This window comes from Chenopodium album, chromosome 3 (assembly GCF_948465745.1).
Source record: "Chenopodium album chromosome 3, dcCheAlbu1.1, whole genome shotgun sequence".
Taxonomy (NCBI): Eukaryota; Viridiplantae; Streptophyta; class Magnoliopsida; order Caryophyllales; family Amaranthaceae; genus Chenopodium; species Chenopodium album.
The window spans coordinates 4,845,775-4,864,217 of NC_137836.1; the positions used below are offsets into that span (position 1 = coordinate 4,845,775).

Genomic DNA, 18,443 nt, shown 5'->3' on the forward strand with positions numbered 1-18,443 from the left:
ATTGTTATGAAGGATAAAATTATTTTATTTTATTTTATCTCAATTTCCAAGCACAAAAACGAACAGTCTTCCATTTACAACAACCGATTTTTTAATTTTTTTTTTAAATTACACATTTGAGAATTAGAAATTTACGGAGTATGAATTATTCCCTTCAAAAAAAATTATTCCCTTACAAGAAAATAAAATTAACTAGAATATAAAAAGTCAAATATAATTGCATTAATATAATTGTATTATTATTTTTTTTTTCATGTAAAGGCTTTATTTTTTTAGATTATAACCGGGTCTCAAAAATGTTTAAGACGACCCTGATTTCATCACTTTTTTTAAATTACAAAATCAAAGCTAATTTTATAAAATGGTTAAAATCATCCTTATAAAAATAAATAAATATCATTGTGAGATAGATTACCATTTTAAGTAGCTTGGTTGATACTTGCTTTTTATTAAAGTTCCAAGATTTGTGCGCAATAATAAAAAAGTAGTCTATAGGTTACTAAATGTCATAATAATAACTTCTTACCAACCCCCCATTTATTTATTTATTCACATATAAATATATATTTGAGTAATAATTACTCTGAAATCAATTTGATAATATGTTAAGCTATAAAAGCTCCAAATTATCAAACAAACCAAAATTTCTCGCACCCTCTTCTTCTTCCTCTAAATATTCCCTCTTGTATAAAGCCTTCAAAAATTTGAACATTGTTATGAGAATTTCTTTGGTTTGTAGCTTCTTGTTACTCTTCGTTCTACAAAATAATTTAAATGCCACGTTTTCTTTTGATCGTTATGATATTAAACATGTTGCGATTTACAAGAAGATTCAAGAGAAGTTATCTCCGAGGCGTAGATTACAATCGATTAATAAAACAGTAAGTTTAATTTGTTTTTCTCGCTTTATAATGTACCGTTTTCCAACCTCTGTCTCTAAATAATGTTTCTATTTTATTTTTTTTTTCTTCGTGATGAGACAGGCAATCTACGTTAAGAAAAACATTTAGAGACCGAGAAAATGAAGTTCATCATTAAGTTCATTGATATTATGAATTGCTTGTAACTTATTCCATGTGGTTTAATCAATAAAAGAGAAAAGGAATAAAAATAATAGTTTGTTTAATGTTTTTCAAGATCATCTATTATGATTTTTTTTTTTTGTTTTTTTTAAAATTTTTTTTTACATCATAAGTTAAGACTATTTTAACAAAGTAACATATACAGTAGTTTACAGTTGTTTGAATATTTGAATTTTTAAAATCCTGTAATATTAAGCTCAAATTTAAGTTGTTAGAAATTGAATTGAATTTAAATTTTTTTGAAAATTAATTTCGCTTTGATTTGGAGTACTTTAAATGACATATAATAGTGCATTAAAATTCTAAGTGACGCATAATATGAAATAAGTCACAAGTGTCTAATGTTTGGACTAGACGAATCTTTGTTCAAGTACTTGTATTAGGTGTATAATATCATAAATCCCATTAGAGTGTAAAAATCACATTGAGTACAAAGATTATTATAGAATCCTTCAGATATCTTTATATTTGGTAAGTAATCAATTATGATAATTAATAAATCAATTAATTGATTTTAAAAAAATTAGTATCTCATCAACTTAATATGATGCATTGTTATACTCGGTGTGTTGCCTATGAATAATGTATGAAACTACATTTCATGAAAAGATCATTGATATGCTAATCCGAACCAAATTGACCAATTTAATATATAATATTAATAAGACTGGTCTTCTATAGAAGATTGTAAAATGTAGGACAATTGGCACAATGCCCTTCTACTCTGTATTATAAAGGGTATAATCCACACATCTCGCATAAAGAAGTTACATAAAGAAAGCTCACATTACAAAACATGTGATAGATACTTTTTTCATAATACAAGTGGAATGTTTACATTCGAACGTAGGATGAACACTTAGAGGAATGGGTAGGTCCATCAGACAGCCTAGGATGGGCCTAGAGGCGATCAACATTGATCCGACCCGCTAGCCCGGCTTAATCCGGCCCGAAAATAGGGCGGGGTTTGGATAAGCATAAAAATGCATTTTTAGTTTAAAAGCCTGAACCCAGCCTGAAAAGCCTAAAAAAGCCCGTTTTGGCCCGATAAGCCTGCTACTTTTTTACGGATTTGAATACGAGAAATTGTGTTAAGGCTCGTTCGGCCCGATTTTTGATCACCTCTAGATGGACCCATCTAAATTTAATTGCAACTTAATTTGTATTTTTATTTATCTCGTTAATAAACTCGGAAATTTTGTGATGGTAGGAAGGAAGAGTGTTCTACCCACAAGGGTATGGTGCGGACCCAAGTGGAATAGAAGACAGTAGTGATGCTATACTTAAAGCAGTCTCGGATGCATTCCAAGTTCAAAAGGGTCTTCGTTTGTTACCTAATGTTAATGATTTGGGTGGTGTTGTTATTGATTTCCAAGGTGGGAATTATGTTATCAACCAACCCATTACTTTTCCTCCTCTTTCTGGCAATGTTGTGGTAATTCACTTTCTCCCGCTCTTTCTTGCTTATACATCCATTTATTATGGAATATGCTACGTCCCGTTCTTAATTTTTTGAACGAAGAAGATTTTATATGACTGTATTTTTCTTTACGTGTAAATCACAAAAGATGATCTGGTTAAATGAATGAAAAACATAAAAGTCTAAATGATGTAATTGATTTAGGTAATGTTGATCTATATCAAATCATGTTAATGAAAGTAGAGACTTCGTAAATCTATTTCAATATATACAAGACTATGACTATCCAATACTAGTATAAAACTAAACCGAAAGACTTATCACCTTAATATAAATTGTGTTTGGCACCACTTAAGGCCGGTTCACATTTATTTAATTTCAATTCAGTTCTAATCAATTCGGTTCAACTCCTAATTTCATTCTCTCATTAAATATTCATTTCATTTCAGTTCAGTTCAGTTTAGTTCAGCTCATTTCAATAAATGTGAACATGCCCTAGGTCATAAACATCTCTAGGATATGTCATATCTCATATGTGAAACAGAACACTGATTTTAACAATATTTTCAGCCTAATTCAAAACATAATGATCAGTTTTCTTGGAAAATGCTCTTGTGCATACTATTTCACATAATCACACAAGATAATGATGCCACATTCCAACGGCTAGCTTTATATTTGGGAAACAGTAAAAATTAATTGGCTAACACATACTCCCTCCGTCCCAAAAAGAACGACCCATTTGGCTAAAACTTTGTCCCAAAAAGAATGACCCATTTGCATTAAAACACCACCAATTTGCAACAATATTTGTGCAAAATTAGCTTCCCCATATAAAAATTTCATTTTCCATGTTATTTTATTACTTTCTCTCTCTATTTTTTTATAAATCCCATGTAAATTTATCTTTCCAATATACTTTTATTTATTTTTACTTAACTTCCTTAATACCCGTGTAATCAACCCAAATGGGTCGTTCTTTTTAGGACGGAGGGAGTACAAACATTTGCACAAGAAAACACTTATGTACTGGTACTATCAAATTCTCTTCCTTAATCCAAAAGTCTCCTTTAATAATTAGTTTTATACTAGTCACCTAATTATAAATAACTTAATAAAAATTGCAATTACTCTGTGTTACATAATATCTAAAATAAGTAAAAATATAATTGTGTTCACAATAAGGATATTACAACAATCAATACTCACATATAGTCACAATCCTACGCTCCTTTTTTTTTTTTGAAGGGATCCTAGGCTCCTAGCAAGCTAGATATAGCAAATTTTCCTTAATCACCCATGTATATTCAAATTGTTAATCTTGCAAAGTTTGGTTTTTATTTATTTATTTATTTATTTATTTATTTTAATATTTGTTTATATTACCGCATTTATCTTTATTATCTAATCAGAATTGTGAATACATAATTACGAATGTAACATATTATTTATGAATGACAAATTAAATTATCTCAAATTAAGTACGAATATCGAGTATATATAATGTACATGTCTAGCTCTTTCTCATAATATCTTATATTCTGTACGTTGCAATGTTGCATCTAGCTCTTTCTCATAATATCTTATATTCTGTACGTTGCAATGTTGCATCTAGCTCTTGCCCATAATATCTTATATTCATATCATCATATGAAAGGCGAATCGCAATATTCACAAATCTTATGCGATTTACTATTTACATGAATTCCCAAATTTCTCCTATCTTTAGGGGATGTGAAAAGGTTACTCATAGATGTATTGTACTTGTTAATTTGTTGTGCGTTACTTCAAATCAACATCCTTCTACCACTCCTTAAATACTCCATGTAAAATTATAGAGCACAAAAGGTAAAGACTTTGCTTAATCAGGATACCATTTTATACTATAACTTAATTAGCTCATAGTTGCTTAATTAAATGGACATTATAAATTTATAATTTCTTTCCTTACAATTTATGATGGTAAGTTGGTGTTCTTTTCTATTTTCATACTCCTACTTTCATTGTATTTTATGATTAACTCTTTCAATAATCTCAAGTCACTCAAACAAAAAACGCACTTAAAATGTTGAAAATAACTTAAATATCTTTTAAATATAAAGACATACATGAAAATTTCTTTAATAACAAATGAATCAATTCAATTCAACCCTCAATATTAAATTGTAATCCCGTGATGGCTAAATAATGTACTTGTACATAGTTAAAATTTTGTCATCCTACATTATTTAAGATATAAGATTAAATTCCGTGTATATAACTAACATTGATTTTACGATTTTGTGTGAACAATACTAGGTACGAGGAGGAACAATAAGAGCATCAAATACATTTCCAGGAGACCGCCATTTATTTGAACTTTCTTCAAAGCCTTCCAAACACCTCCATATAAACTCCACCACCAACACCCAAAACCAAATTAGTGGTATCCAATACGTAGACATCACCTTCCGTGACATACTCTTCGACTCGAGCTTCCGTGGTGGCGGTCTAACCATCGTCGACTCAGCTCGAATCCGAGTCACAAATTGCTACTTTCTCCACTTCTCAACCCAAGGTATTCTAGTCCAAGGAGGCCATGAAACCTTCATTTCGGACACTTTCCTAGGACAACATGAAACCGTAGGCGGCGATCCAGGGGAGAGACAATTCACAGGTAATACTGTAACCCTAAGGTTGATTATGTAACGATTACAGTTTTGTACCTCTGTTAATTTTAGTTGCAACAAAAGATTTTTTTATGTCTCATAAATAATACTACCTCCGTATATTCTAAAGTTGCAGATAACTATTAATGGAGGCAGTATCTCTTTATTGCAACTAAAAATTAACAGTTAGTATAATATGAGTGTCAGCGATCCCTAATTGAGCATAGACTCCTTTCCTTACTCACAACAGGCACCGCCATCGACGTTGGCAGCAACGACAATGCCATCACAAACGTGGTAGTATTCTCGGCAGCTGTTGGAATCATTCTCCGAGGCCAAGCCAACATGATCACGGGCGCTCATTTGTACAACAAGGCTACAAATTTCGGCGGTGTAGGTATATTAGTCAAGTTAGCTGGATTATCACAAACAAGAATTGATAATTGTTACTTAGATTACAACTCTATTGTCATGGAAGACCCTGTACAAGTCCACGTAACGAACGGGTTCTTCCTAGGCGATGGTAACGTGGTGGTGAAATCGGTCCAAGGCCGAATTTCAGGACTAAACATCGTAAACAACATGTTTAGTGGCGACCCTAGTAATAACAAGGCTATAGTAGAATTACAAGGAGAGTTTAACAACATTGATCAAGTTGTTGTTGAACATAACAACGTTATCGGTATGAAATTAAAATCAACTGTTGGTAAATTGAGTATAAAGGGAAGTAATACGACTAAATGGCAAGCTGATTTTTCGAAAATGTTGCTATTTTCGGATAGGATAGCTCATTTTCAGTATTCTATTTATAGTAAGGGAGGAGTTTTGGCTGTTCATGGTGTTACTAATGTGTCAAATAATGTTGTTACAGTTGAGACTGATAAGCCTATTGATGGGGTGGTGTCTGTATTAGTTGATCAGTATAATGTTGTAGGAGAGGAGATTAATTAATTGAATTTGTCTTGTAATTTGGTGATTATGCTTTAATACAATGATTAATATGCATATTTTAATAAAGTTTGTCTAATCCGCAATTTTTTTAAGTATTGTCCATGAATGTTGTTAGATCGTGAAAACTCTTTATTTATTTTTTGAAAAATCGTGAAAACTCTTTAAATTGGAATAATATTGATAAGTATACAAAATATATTCAAATATATCCTAAATTTGTTACAAATATTACTCCGTATCATTTTATAATATCTATCAGTTATTCTTAATTGTTATGAGTCATTTGGGTCGGAGTAAATTAAGTACTTTCATAAGATGACATATTAAATATTAATCAATTAATTAATTGATCAAAATTCATAGTCAATTAGTCAAAGTTCATATGTGTTCGATTAATTTCCCATTAAACTTAAAAAAAAAAAAAAAAAAAAAAAAAAAAAAACACAAAACGCAATCATATATAGAACTTTATAAACTCTATGAACAAGAAATTAAACATGAATATTATTGATGGAAAGAGTATTTATTTTTTTTTAAATTTTTTTTTAAAGGATGGAAAGAGTATTTAGTTTGCATAACATAGTTTTTGGGGTCGGAATTAGAATCCTGTTTTACACACTTAGGGTTTAGGAATATTTCCTTAGCTCACTAAAATACTTAGGAAACTTTTTCATCTTATTAAATTATAGTAATAAGAAGACAATGAATGAGAAATTGCAACAAAATATTATTCCTAATTCTCAAAATTTTACCATGGAAGTAAAATTACAAAGAAAGAAAAACCAAAGAATCAGTGATCTTCCAAAAGAGATACTTGCTAACATACTAGCAAAACTCCCCGCCAAAACCATCTTACGTTGCAAAACAGTTTGCAAAGAATTCAACAACATAATGACAAACCCGAAATTCGCCGAATTATACTACCAAAACTCTCACCTTAGCCTGGTAAGTCTCCGAAAAAACCCTCAATTTGATCATAACTTACGTAGTGATGATACTAATCAATTCTTCATGATGGAAGGCTACGACAAGAGTACTAACAAACACGTTAATTACATGTTCGAGTCTTCTAAATTCGAGCATTTGGGTAATTTCATGTACAATGAATGTTACAAGGTTGTGAATTCTTGTAGAGGAATTCTTCTTCTAAGAAAAGAAACTTGTAAGGGTAAATATACCGGCTTAGAACACTTTGTTAGCTCTTTAGCCATATGTAACCCCGTGACACGCGATTTTATGTATCTTGAAGATCCCTATTTGGCTAGCAAAACTACATCTTTATATGGTTTAGGGTTTAGCCCTAGAACTAAACAATACAAGGTTGTTGGATTGTTGCACATATTTAATGGTACTAAAACCCATATTGATGTACTAACACTTTGTAGTGATCGTAGGGGCAAAAGTTATTGGAGACCAACCAATCAAGGTCACTTTGATCATAAAATAAGGGCTACAAATAATCCTCCTTTCGAGTTGAATGGAGTTTTATATTGGTTTGCTACAGGAGAGAAAATTGCGTGTTTTGACCTTGACAAGGAAGAGTTTTATCATCTCCCCTCGCCGTGTAGGGGAGATAATAAAAAAGTAATTAGCATCGGCGTGTTACATGGATCATCACTAGGTGTTGGGGTTACGGGTATAGGAAATTATCGTTCAAGGCTCGAGTTGTGGGTGATGAAAGAGTATGGAGCAAGTGATTTGTGGAGGAAAATTTATGTGATTGAGAATATGGTTGATGACAAGATTAATGAATCCGTTGTTAATTTGAACATAAAATTTGTTGAAGATTATGAGAGTGGGATGATTGTTTTTTTAATTCAATTGGAAGATTCATGTCAATTGATGACTTATGATTCTAGAAAAAAATGCGTCAAAAAGGCGATAACTCGTTGGGCTAATTCAAGGATGGATGTGCAATTTTATGTTCCGAGTTTTTTTCCTGATCTTAGAAACATCCGTAAGAGTACCTACAAGTGAGTGATCATATTGTATTTTACATCAAGTCAATTTTCTCGGAATCAGTCTAAGCGTCCGACCTCCTCCGAATCAATAGGGGTGTGATGGAGAATAATATACTTACTACTAGGATATATTGTAAAATAAAATAATATTTTTGTTCATTTTTTTTAGGGAATATCTTTGTGTATCTAAGATATTTTTACGTATATAATTAGTTAATATAAGAAATCTTTTTATAATTCTATATTATATGTTTTGATCAATAGGAAATACTCTAATTGAGGAGTTTCACAGTATAATCTAACATTTAGCAACATTGATCAAGTGTAGAGGTGGCCAGTGGGCCGGGTTGGACCCACCCCACCCTGACCCGCACGGCTGGTGGGTCAAATGGGTCCAGCCCGGATCCGACTCGGCACAACCCGGCACAACCCGTTTGAAAAGGTGGGTGCGTCATGGGTCCAAAAATTCTAGGCCAGCCCATTTCGACCCAGCCCATTTTGACCCACATGATTCGGCCCAACTCGTTCAACCCATTTCGACCCACGTGATTCGACCCACCCAACCCACGAACCCACCCAACCCGACCCATCACGCACGGCCCACCCAACCCACCAACCCGCACAACCCGCCAGCCCACCCAACCCGCCAACCCGCACAACCCACCAACCCGCCCAACCCGCCAACCCGCACAACCCGCACAACCCGCCCAACCCGCCAACCCGCACAACCCGCACAACCCGCACAACCCGCACAACCCGCCCAACCCGCCTAGCCTAACAGCCATATTCCAAATAATTTTCAAAACTAACGGCTACTTTTTTTTTGAATTTGATGAAGAATGTTAACGGCTAGTTTTTTTGTATTGTATGATCATCCCCTCAATTTTTCCTATAAATACCAATTCCATTTCATTGAAATTTCCACACAACTCAAGCTTTCTTTCTCTCTTACTCAAAAATTCTTAATTGTTCTCAAATTCTCAAGTGTTATTTAGTGTTATATAGAGTTTTATTTTTGTTAAAAAAAAAATCTCCTTACTATTATTATTAGTATTCTTAAGATTCTAAAAAAAAAAAAAAAAAAAAAAGTTCTTCTCCATATTATAATTAGTAATCATAAAAAAAAAAAAATGGGCTCAAGAGGAGGAATGGGAAGGAGTCAAAGTGGTGGTCGAAGTGGTGGCCAAAGGAGTGGTGGTGCAAATTTTTCGTATGAAATTAATACGGAAAATTTAAACCAATTTGTCAATGAATATGGAGATTATGGTTTAGGAGATGGGCAAAATATTCAAACGTCTCCACCACAACATTTCTCCCACCAATCATCGAGTTCAACTATGCCACCTCCATCACAACCAACATCTCAACCTTCATCTCAAGGTAATTTCTAATTTAATTTTTATTGTTATGAATATTTGAAAAAAACTATTATTAATGATTATAAAGTTCGTTTAGTTCCAATTTTCTATGATTTATAATTACCATGAAAAATGCGTTTAAATAATTATAATTAAAATATTTAAAATTTAAAAGCTTATTTTCATGAATAGCGTTTAAAAATTAATTTCAATAATTTGATTTATGAAAGGTGGTGGCGGTGAAAGTAGAGGTCGAGGACACACTTCTTGGGTGTGGAAACATTTTGACGGTGTTGACGTCACACCCCCGGGATGGCAACCCGGTCAACCAAAGAGGTTCACGTATACATGCCTAGTTTGCAAGGCGCTAGGTGCAAATGACAAGTCATATAGTTGGAAAACGGGAGATGGAACCGGAACCTTTAGTCGGCATTTGCAAAATAAACACGACTTGTTCGAAAATGGCCCCCGTCCTTCGGGGGGTAAGTTGCCCGTCCAAACACAATTGGGTGGATACATGAGCCATCTACCAGGCGGAGGTACACCTTTCCATTATAATAAAGATAGAATGATTGATGAAATGAGTACTTTAGTTATTGCTAATGAATACCCTTTTAGTTATGGTGAAAATGCAAATGTTGAGCATTTTAATAAAGTTGCATTACAACCTGCATTTACTCGTGTCCCCCGAAACACCCTAAGACGTTATACACAAACTTCTTATTATAAATATAGGAGTGGTTTGATTGAATTATTTCGTACTTTTGATGGTCGTGTTAGTTTTACAAGTGATACATGGACTTCTAGTATGGGCGAACCTTTTCTTTGCATTACTGCTCATTGGGTGGATGATGATTGGTTTATTCAAAAACGTATACTATGTTTTCAAGCTATGGAAGAAAGGCATACCGGTTTTAACATCAAAGTTCGTATTTTGGATTGTTTAAAAGAATTTCACTTGAATAATAAAGTTTTTTCTTTGTCTCTTGATAATGCAACTGCAAACACAAAGTGTATTGACTATTTGAAAAATGACTCCGAGTTGCATTTGTTGTTGGGTGGTAGTCTCTTGCATGTTAGATGTTGTGCTCATATTTTGAATTTGTCTGTTCAAGAGGGTCTCGCTGAGTTGCAACCATTGCTAAACCCAATTAGAACAGTTATAAAATGGATTAGGATAACTCAGTCAGTTAGACGAAAGTACATAGCTATGTGTAAAGAAAGAGGTCTTAAGAAAAGACAATGGTCTATTGATACCCCTACCCGTTGGAATTCTACTTTCAATTTGTTGAATGATGCTATAAAGTATCGTGATATTTTGACCCAACTTTACAACGAGACTCGTGTTGATCCTACTGAGTTATTAACCGAAAGTCAATGGACTAATGCTTCTTTTGTTCGTGATGTTTTAAATGCTTTTGATAGTGCAACTCATATTTTCTCTTATATCTACGAGCCTAACATTCATTTAGTAGTAATTGAGTGTGTTAAAGTTGTTCACACCATCGAAGAGCATATGAAGATTGATGAACTTCGTCCCGTTCTTGATAGCATGAAACGTAAGTGGCATACTTATTTTAGTGAATTTCCAATTATTTATGGAATTGCTGCTATTCTTGACCCCGGTGTCAAAGCTGAAGGTTTGGAAAATCTTTTAGAATTTTATTATACAAGTTTAGGAATCGATTATGATGTTAGTGAATATATTAACAAATGCAAATCTGTTTTGGGAGACCTTTATGATCATTATGCATCTATTTATGGTTTTGATTTAGCTACACCAACTAATACTAGTACTTCCGATTCTAGATTTGGTTTTCTTGATAAAGTTATGAAAAAAAAACACAAAGCATCTACATCATTCTCATCATCATCTTCTTCAACACTTGCTATTAATGATTATTTGTCATATCAACATGAGACCAACAACAGCTTTCAAATTATAAAATGGTGGCAAGAACATCAAAAAAGTTTTCCTATATTAGCGAGAATTGCAAAAGATATACTTGCAGTTCCCGCTTCATCAGTTGCTTCCGAGTCTGCTTTTAGTGCAGGTAGAAGAGTGTTAGATGAAAAAAGATCTCGCTTAACTCCGGAAAGCATTCAAATTTGTGTTTGTAAGAAAGATTGGGATCAAGCTGAAAGAAGAACTCAAGGTTTAAAGCAAGACGAAGACGATGAAGATGATCCTGTGATGATATTGGAGTCGTCAACGGATGATGCAGCTTCCGGGGATGATGATGCAACAAACATGGGTGGCTAGAAAAGTCTTAATCAGGTACGCTAAGAACTACGTGGGCTTTGATTCTTTCGGGATACGTAGGCAACTTATTTTTCGAAAATTAGAATTTAATTGAAAAATTAAATTTTAATTTTCTAAAGATAGGTCCAAGCCCCCCTTCCTCCCCCAAATTCCAAAATAAGTACAATATAAGAACTACGTTGGCTTTGATTCCTTATTTTGTGATATAAGGATACGTAGGCATCTTAATTAAGAGCAAGCCATCAAATTGTTAATTTTGTAAAAATTAAAACATCACACACCCCATTTAGCCGTTTCACCCACCCGACCCTAACACACGAACCCACCCGACCCTAACACACTAACCCAACTCAACCCAAACCCACCCTTTGACCCACCCTAACCCATGAACCCACCTCGACCCACCCTAACCCACCTCGACCCACCCTTTGACCCACCCTAACCCACGAACCCACCTCGACCCACCCACGACCCGTCTAACCCACGAACCCAGCTCGACCCACCCACGACCCATCTAACCCACGAACCTAACCCTAGGGTGTCCAACTTCTCCGACCCAACCCACGACCCGGCCCACCCTACCTAACGTGTGTCGTGTCGTGTGTCATGAAACCCCAACCCGCGACCCACCTAACCCTAACCCAGCTCGCACGACTCGCACGGTGGACACCTCTAATCAAGTGTGGTTGTTGAACATGAATGTGACGAAAATGGAGTTGAAATCAATTGCTGGTATATATCAATGAGAAATACAGAGAAATATTATTGAGACCTAAATTTAACATAAATAGACCTGTCGATTTATACTAAAGATAAAGATAAATGACCAAAATTTAGACTCTAATTATTATTCAGATTTACTACAAATTCAAGAAAAAATAGATGAGGTAAAGGATAGTCGTTCTCTAATTTGTGTCTCTATGACCACAAAACACTTTAGAAATTTACTAATTAATCTTCATCATATCAATAGGTCTTTTTCCAGAAGGAATGGATTGAGTGTAAACTTGACCATAGTCCTTGAGCCTTTTGTATAATTGTGGCCTATCTTCATTGATTAGTTCTTCTAGTGGCCCGATCTCTCTGTCTAGGCTTGGGATGAATAGCATGGCTAAGGACATTCGATCGTATTGTGGGTTTACCACTGCCTTGTGAGTTGGACTCTTAAAAACACCATTGCTCGCTATCTGTAAAAAGTTAAAGTTAATATGACGCCAACCAAATAAATATTTTGAAAACCGTGAATATTAAGTTAATTTTCTAATAATAATCAATGAAGAACGAAGAGAGTATTTGGGGACGAAGGTATATGTAGTTAGTTTATTAACCCTACCTCCATCTGGTCACCAACAAGGATGGTGAGGGCATGAGGGATGACAGGAACACGAAACCAACGATCGTCTTTGACGACTTGAAGGCCTTCAACCTCTTTGTCTTGCAAGAGCATGGTAATGGCGGTTCCATCTCCATGAGGTTTAAGTCCAACAACATGATCCGACATCGGGCATCGAGGGTAGAAGTTGAATCTTGCATGAGTATTATCTTCATTTTCATCCCCCCATAGCTCCAAAAAACGCTCTTCTTCTAAGTTTAGAGAACGCGCCATAGCCTTTAGAAGTGTCCTAAGTATCATTAGGTTCTTCTTTGAATATTCATGTAAGGTTGTCCTACGTAATTTTAATTTGACAAAAAAAGTTATTTAGTATATTAGTTAAATAATCTAAGTATGAGAGGGTCTGTGTTGCATCCACATTTCAACCATAAGGAGAGTATATAGTCAAAGTTAAATTACCTAAAATGTTGGGGATTTTCTGGCCAAAATAGAAGTTGGCGTTTGTCCTCGGGATAAACTTGGAGATGAAGCTTATCATTCCAATTGAGACTTCCACGTTGAACAGCATTCGTGTTTCCATAACCTTCCAAGTCATCTCCTTTGGATGAGTAATTTTCTTTTTCTTCTAATGGCAGTTTGAAGAATTGCTTGCTCATTTCTCGTACCTCGTCTAGCAGTGAAACTGGCATACCATGGTTCACTAGCTATAAGACACATATATACAATATCATATTATTACCTTGGAATTATGTTATATTATACATATTGTATATATCATGCTTATAAAATAAACTAACAAAAAATATATATATTGTTGTTTTGAGGGTGGCTAACCTGAACACATCCCCAAGAAGTGAGGGCAAAGCGAAGCTTAGCAAGCTCATCGGGGGATGATGAAGATAAGAGAGAAAAGTCGATAGTCGGAGCGTCCATCAACGAAGGAGGGCCGTCGTGACCAAGTTGGTAGTCATCCTTGGTAAGTAGGTAACCTTTGGGCACAACACCACTTTGGAGTATTTCTTGAACAGGCATAAGTGTGGGTGCCATTGCTAGTATAAATATGTTTTCTTTCAAACAAAATGTTAATTAATACTGATTTAGTAATTAATCAACTAAGCAAGGCAGTGGTTTGTAAATGGGACGTAGGAGGTCCAGCTTATATAGTATGGCTGATCATAGTAAAGGTCGTAAACTTATATTTGACTAAGATTATTATAATATGATTAGCTTGAAATAACCTAGTTGTCCAAGTTGTAGATGTCGAAACTTCTAGATAAACTAAAATTTTGACTGAAATTAGGGAGTGTTTGTTGTGGTTGACTAGAATTCAGCCCGTATAATTTTCAACCAAAATAAAGCGGAAAATTAAGAAAGTTTCTAGTATGTTGATACGGTAATTAATAATTGGAAGTATACAAACATTTAGTACTACTATGGTCCATATTATAGCTTAGCTAGATTTAAATTTTGTGTGATAATGTAAAAGGAATACCCCGTATTTTTTTATTGATAGTGTGTCAAACGACAACTACTATATTGTCTACATCAATGCAATTTTTAACTAATTCATTCAACTATTTACGATGACAATTAGTGTGCGGTAAGTTACACCATGTGACCTGTTAAAGAAAAAATTAATCCTTTTAACACTTGTTTTGGGTGTAGTTCCAGAGCTTGGTGGGTGCTTCTGGTCTGGACCCTAGCTGAGAATCCCTGCACAAAGAATGGAGATTAATGTCGTCGGGGTGGTTTCAAAGAACCTCCCTCCGAACCTGAAGTTAGTATTTTTGGGTAAGATAAAGAAATGTGTGGTATGAAGTGAGTAATGATTTGTGATTGTCTAACCTCTTGTCCTTATATTTGGTTTGCTATAAATAGTTGTACGATTCTTTCTAATTCAGGCAATTAGATATGGTTTCCTTCCCTTCTCTTTCTTTTTCATTTGAGGAATTAATAGAAGGAGGTTGTTGTGTTGTTGAAGCGGGTTCAGAAATTCTAAACGACTATGAACATTGAGGCTCATGCTGTTGTTCATATTTTTCTAAGATAGGCTTTGCTATAACTAGAGGAGTGGAGGCACAAATTATACCTCGGCTTCCCACTAACTTTTTATAAGTTGTATTACTTTGTTTATTTTTGAGATATAATAAGAATAGAGAGAAGATGAATTATTCTTTGGGTTACTTTGTTTATTTTTTGATGATCTTTTGTTATGCACTCAAACTGATTTTGATGTTAGTATAAACTCAATGTTAGGACTAGTATAAACTTAATGTTAGTATAACTAGTTTATTATGTGAAACGAATATTTACATGGATGCATTGACAAACAACAATTCTAGTATAACTACTATGTAAAAACTATTTGTACTATATCTTTGCTTGGTAGCTTCTGCTCAAATTCCAATTAGCAAGGAACTCAATGTATCTCTCCTTAATTAATATTAACCAGTATCTCTACTTGTTGGATCTAGGATTTCTAACTAAGGGTAGCATAGTACAATAAGAAATTTAAAAATAAAAAAAAAATAAACAGATAAAATCAGTTACGTACTAATATACTATACTATATATTAGGGAGTATCATAATAATTGGCCTTTAAATTTTAAACATTTAAATTTCGGATAATTGATATTTGAAAATATCCAAAATATGGAGGCTGAAATAGGGTGTTTTTTTTTTTTTTTTTTTTTTTTTTTTTTTTTTTTTTTTTTTTGGTGTTTAGAGAGCCACAAGGGTGGGGGTGAGAATCGATCTCAGGATCTCCTGGAACCGGGAGGAAAGCTCTAACCACTTGAGCTATCCCTCACTCTCTCATGGAGGCTGAAATAGTGAAATATATGATGTATTAAATGTTTAAAATGTCCATATGAAATTTAACTGATCGACCATGTGTTATCAAATTGTAATAATATTCTTAATATATAATGGAGATCTGCAGTATCATATCCGAATGGTTTCGGATACCGAATATCAGAAATTTTCGAATCGGATAGTTTCTGATATCCTAACCAAAATCACATTTTGATTTTGTTCGGATATTCAATCCATGAACAAGCCTAACGTCACCCAATGCAACCAACATTACTCCATATAAAAATATGAGGATAAGGAGATTCAAACACCCAACCTCTTATAAGAAGGATTATTATTTAAACATCTAAGCAAATTAAAAAAAAACCATGTTATTTAATCATCCAAGCTCTTTAATGATTGATATGTAAGGTAAAATAAATGTACTCAAGTGTAATTGTATCATAATCGTTTTATTGTATATTATCAAAATGTAACCTCTTTTTTTTTTTTTCTCTCACCAACAAATTTATTAAAAAAATGAGAAAAGAGAAAGTATAAATTAATGATTAAAATTATACATCAATCAAAATACTTAAAAGTCAAAATGTTCGAAGCAAATTGGAAAGGAGGAAGTGTATATCAACTCCTTGTGGTATGGACTTGAATATATCTTCAGTCAATTCCATGCAAAAGAGTAAAGAGAGGTGTCATACTTTTCAAGATTAAGACTTGTTCCATCACCAATTCAACATATCATACTACGTACTAGATACAACCACTATAGTTTAATCATCTATTCGAAATTTAAGGATTTAGTGAGTGCAATAATAAGGTCATATTAAGTGTGCTGAACTAGTTTGTCAACCCCTAAACCTCATATAAGCGTAATAACTTCTCTCTAGGCGGAGTTTTCTAGAATTATTTTGTATATTAGTCGATCTTCCGCAAAATTGCACCTAATATAGTTGACTGACTACTAATCAATTACATTTAAAGTATGGTTGTAGACTTGTAGACTAGTAAAGAAGTAGTGAGATCATTTTAAGAAGGTTCTATGTGTATTGTGTTGTCGTGCTAAAAACTGTTAGATTATAAAATACTCACTCCCGTTCCTAAAGAATTGGTTATCCCTATTATCATATTTACTTAATTAGTGAAGATTAGACAAAGTTATACACATGGTTGGAAGCGATTACCAATCTAGTTCGTCAATAACTATTTATCTTAGTGCATTAATTAGAATCATACTTCCTCCGTTCTTTTTTACTTGACCCGCTTTGACTTTTACACTATTCATCACCCCTCCATTGACCGTCTTTTGTGAATAATATGTGAGGAAAAACATATTCATGTAGGATCTTTTTTAATTCATCTCAATAAGTACTATCATAATATATAACTTTTACAATATTTACTTATACAGAATTAAAGTTATTGATCGTTAAAGTTTTGCATTGGCAAGCGTGATAAAATAAACAGGTCAAGTAAAAAAACAGAGGAAGTACTAATAACTACCTTCAATTCTATGTTGTAGGCTTTGGATTGAAGGGTTTTTTTTTTCCTTCTTCTTATTTTTAGGGCTATTCATAGCTACAGGTTACAACATGTAGTTATAGCTAGACCTGGAAAATGGGTCATTCGGGTCGGGTATGGGTCGGGTCATTTCGGGTCGGATCAAGTTCGGGTCAAAAGATTATTATCGGGTCAAGTTCGGGTCGGGTCATTTTGGGTTTCGGGTTGATTTCGGGTCGGCCGATAATCGGGTCGGGTATCGGGTCAACACTTTGGGTCGAGTTCGGGTCGGGTCAAGTTTGGGTAGGGTCAGTTCGGGTCAGATCAATTTTCGGGTCCAATTTTCGGGTCGGGTCAACTTCTAGTCGAGTCATATTCGGGTGATTCATTGGGTTAAATTCAACTCTGTATATATATTTATTTATTTATTGACGAAAAACTCACTATATTTATTAAGGCTATTTTTTTCATGGATTATAGTAATTATATGACTTTTATTAACCTTTTTTTTTTGTGTGTGTTTTTAAAATTTTAGACTGAGAATCACTTTCAGGATCTCCTGAAACTAAGAAGGATGCTTTAACTAATTGAGTTATACCTCACTCTCTTATTGATCTTAGTTTTAATACGTACTCTTATTATCATTGTCATTGTTGTAATAATTTCTTTGAATTATTCTTATACCCCCTCCGTCCCAAATTACTCTTAGCGAGTTGACATTTTGCACTATTCACACATCTCACTTTGACCATCTTTTTTAGCTATTATATGAAAGTTAATGTAGTCATGTAAGATGTTGTTGGGTCTATTTTAATGTATAATTTCCTAATATAAACTTTTTATAACTTATATAATTATTTACTAAAAGAAGTTAAAGGTTGGGTCATTTTCGGGTCGGGTCAACTTCGGGTCTCGGGTCAACTTCGGGTCGGGTCGTTTCGGGTCTTGGGTCAACTTTGGGTTGGGTCATCTCGGGTCGGGTCATTTCGGGTTGGGTCATTTCGGGTTTCGGGTCAAGCTCGGGTCAGTTCCACTTCGGGTCGGGTTAATTCGGGTTTTGGGTCAATTTCAGGTCACTGGTTTCGGGTCGATTTCGGTTCATGGGTCGGGTCATTCGG

At 34.0% G+C, this 18,443-nt stretch overlaps 3 protein-coding genes across 3 annotated transcripts; 2 read left to right on the plus strand and 1 right to left on the minus strand.

Annotated features, from left to right (window-relative positions):
- The first annotated feature begins 656 nt into the window (after positions 1-656).
- LOC145624753 (polygalacturonase QRT3-like) lies at positions 657-6,101 on the plus strand. The gene is made up of 4 exons (XM_081677846.1): positions 657-881; positions 2,293-2,517; positions 4,801-5,158; positions 5,401-6,101. The coding sequence occupies exons 1-4, from the start codon at positions 717-719 to the stop codon at positions 6,099-6,101; spliced, it is 1,449 nt and encodes a 482-aa protein (XP_081533972.1). The 5' UTR covers positions 657-716.
- A 702-nt stretch (positions 6,102-6,803) lies between these two features.
- On the plus strand, positions 6,804-8,078 carry LOC145624754 (F-box/kelch-repeat protein At3g23880-like). The gene has a single exon (XM_081677847.1). It carries the CDS (start codon positions 6,804-6,806, stop codon positions 8,076-8,078), a length of 1,275 nt encoding a protein of 424 aa, XP_081533973.1.
- Positions 8,079-12,506: 4,428 nt separating this feature from the next.
- On the minus strand, positions 12,507-14,063 carry LOC145610856 (jasmonate-induced oxygenase 4-like). The gene is made up of 4 exons (XM_081666130.1): positions 13,851-14,063; positions 13,476-13,720; positions 13,017-13,350; positions 12,507-12,870 (listed from the first exon to the last, which is right to left on the minus strand). Exons 1-4 carry the CDS (start codon positions 14,061-14,063, stop codon positions 12,631-12,633), a joined length of 1,032 nt encoding a protein of 343 aa, XP_081522256.1. The 3' UTR covers positions 12,507-12,630.
- Between the last annotated feature and the right edge of the window lie 4,380 nt (positions 14,064-18,443).

Bases quoted from the DNA above. Each gene is read 5' to 3' on its own strand.
- LOC145624753 (XM_081677846.1), top strand. From the start codon at position 717: ATGAGAATTTCTTTGGTTTGTAGCTTCTTGTTACTCTTCGTTCTACAA. The intron at 882-2,292 runs GTAAGTTTAATT...TTGTGATGGTAG, and splicing joins TACAATCGATTAATAAAACA to GAAGGAAGAGTGTTCTACCC. The intron at 2,518-4,800 runs GTAATTCACTTT...GAACAATACTAG, and splicing joins CTCTTTCTGGCAATGTTGTG to GTACGAGGAGGAACAATAAG.
- LOC145624754 (XM_081677847.1), top strand. From the start codon at position 6,804: ATGAATGAGAAATTGCAACAAAATATTATTCCTAATTCTCAAAATTTT.
- LOC145610856 (XM_081666130.1), bottom strand. From the start codon at position 14,063: ATGGCACCCACACTTATGCCTGTTCAAGAAATACTCCAAAGTGGTGTT. The intron at 13,721-13,850 runs GTTAGCCACCCT...TGTGTCTTATAG, and splicing joins CTTCTTGGGGATGTGTTCAG to CTAGTGAACCATGGTATGCC. The intron at 12,871-13,016 runs GTAGGGTTAATA...AACTTTTTACAG, and splicing joins TTGTTGGTGACCAGATGGAG to ATAGCGAGCAATGGTGTTTT.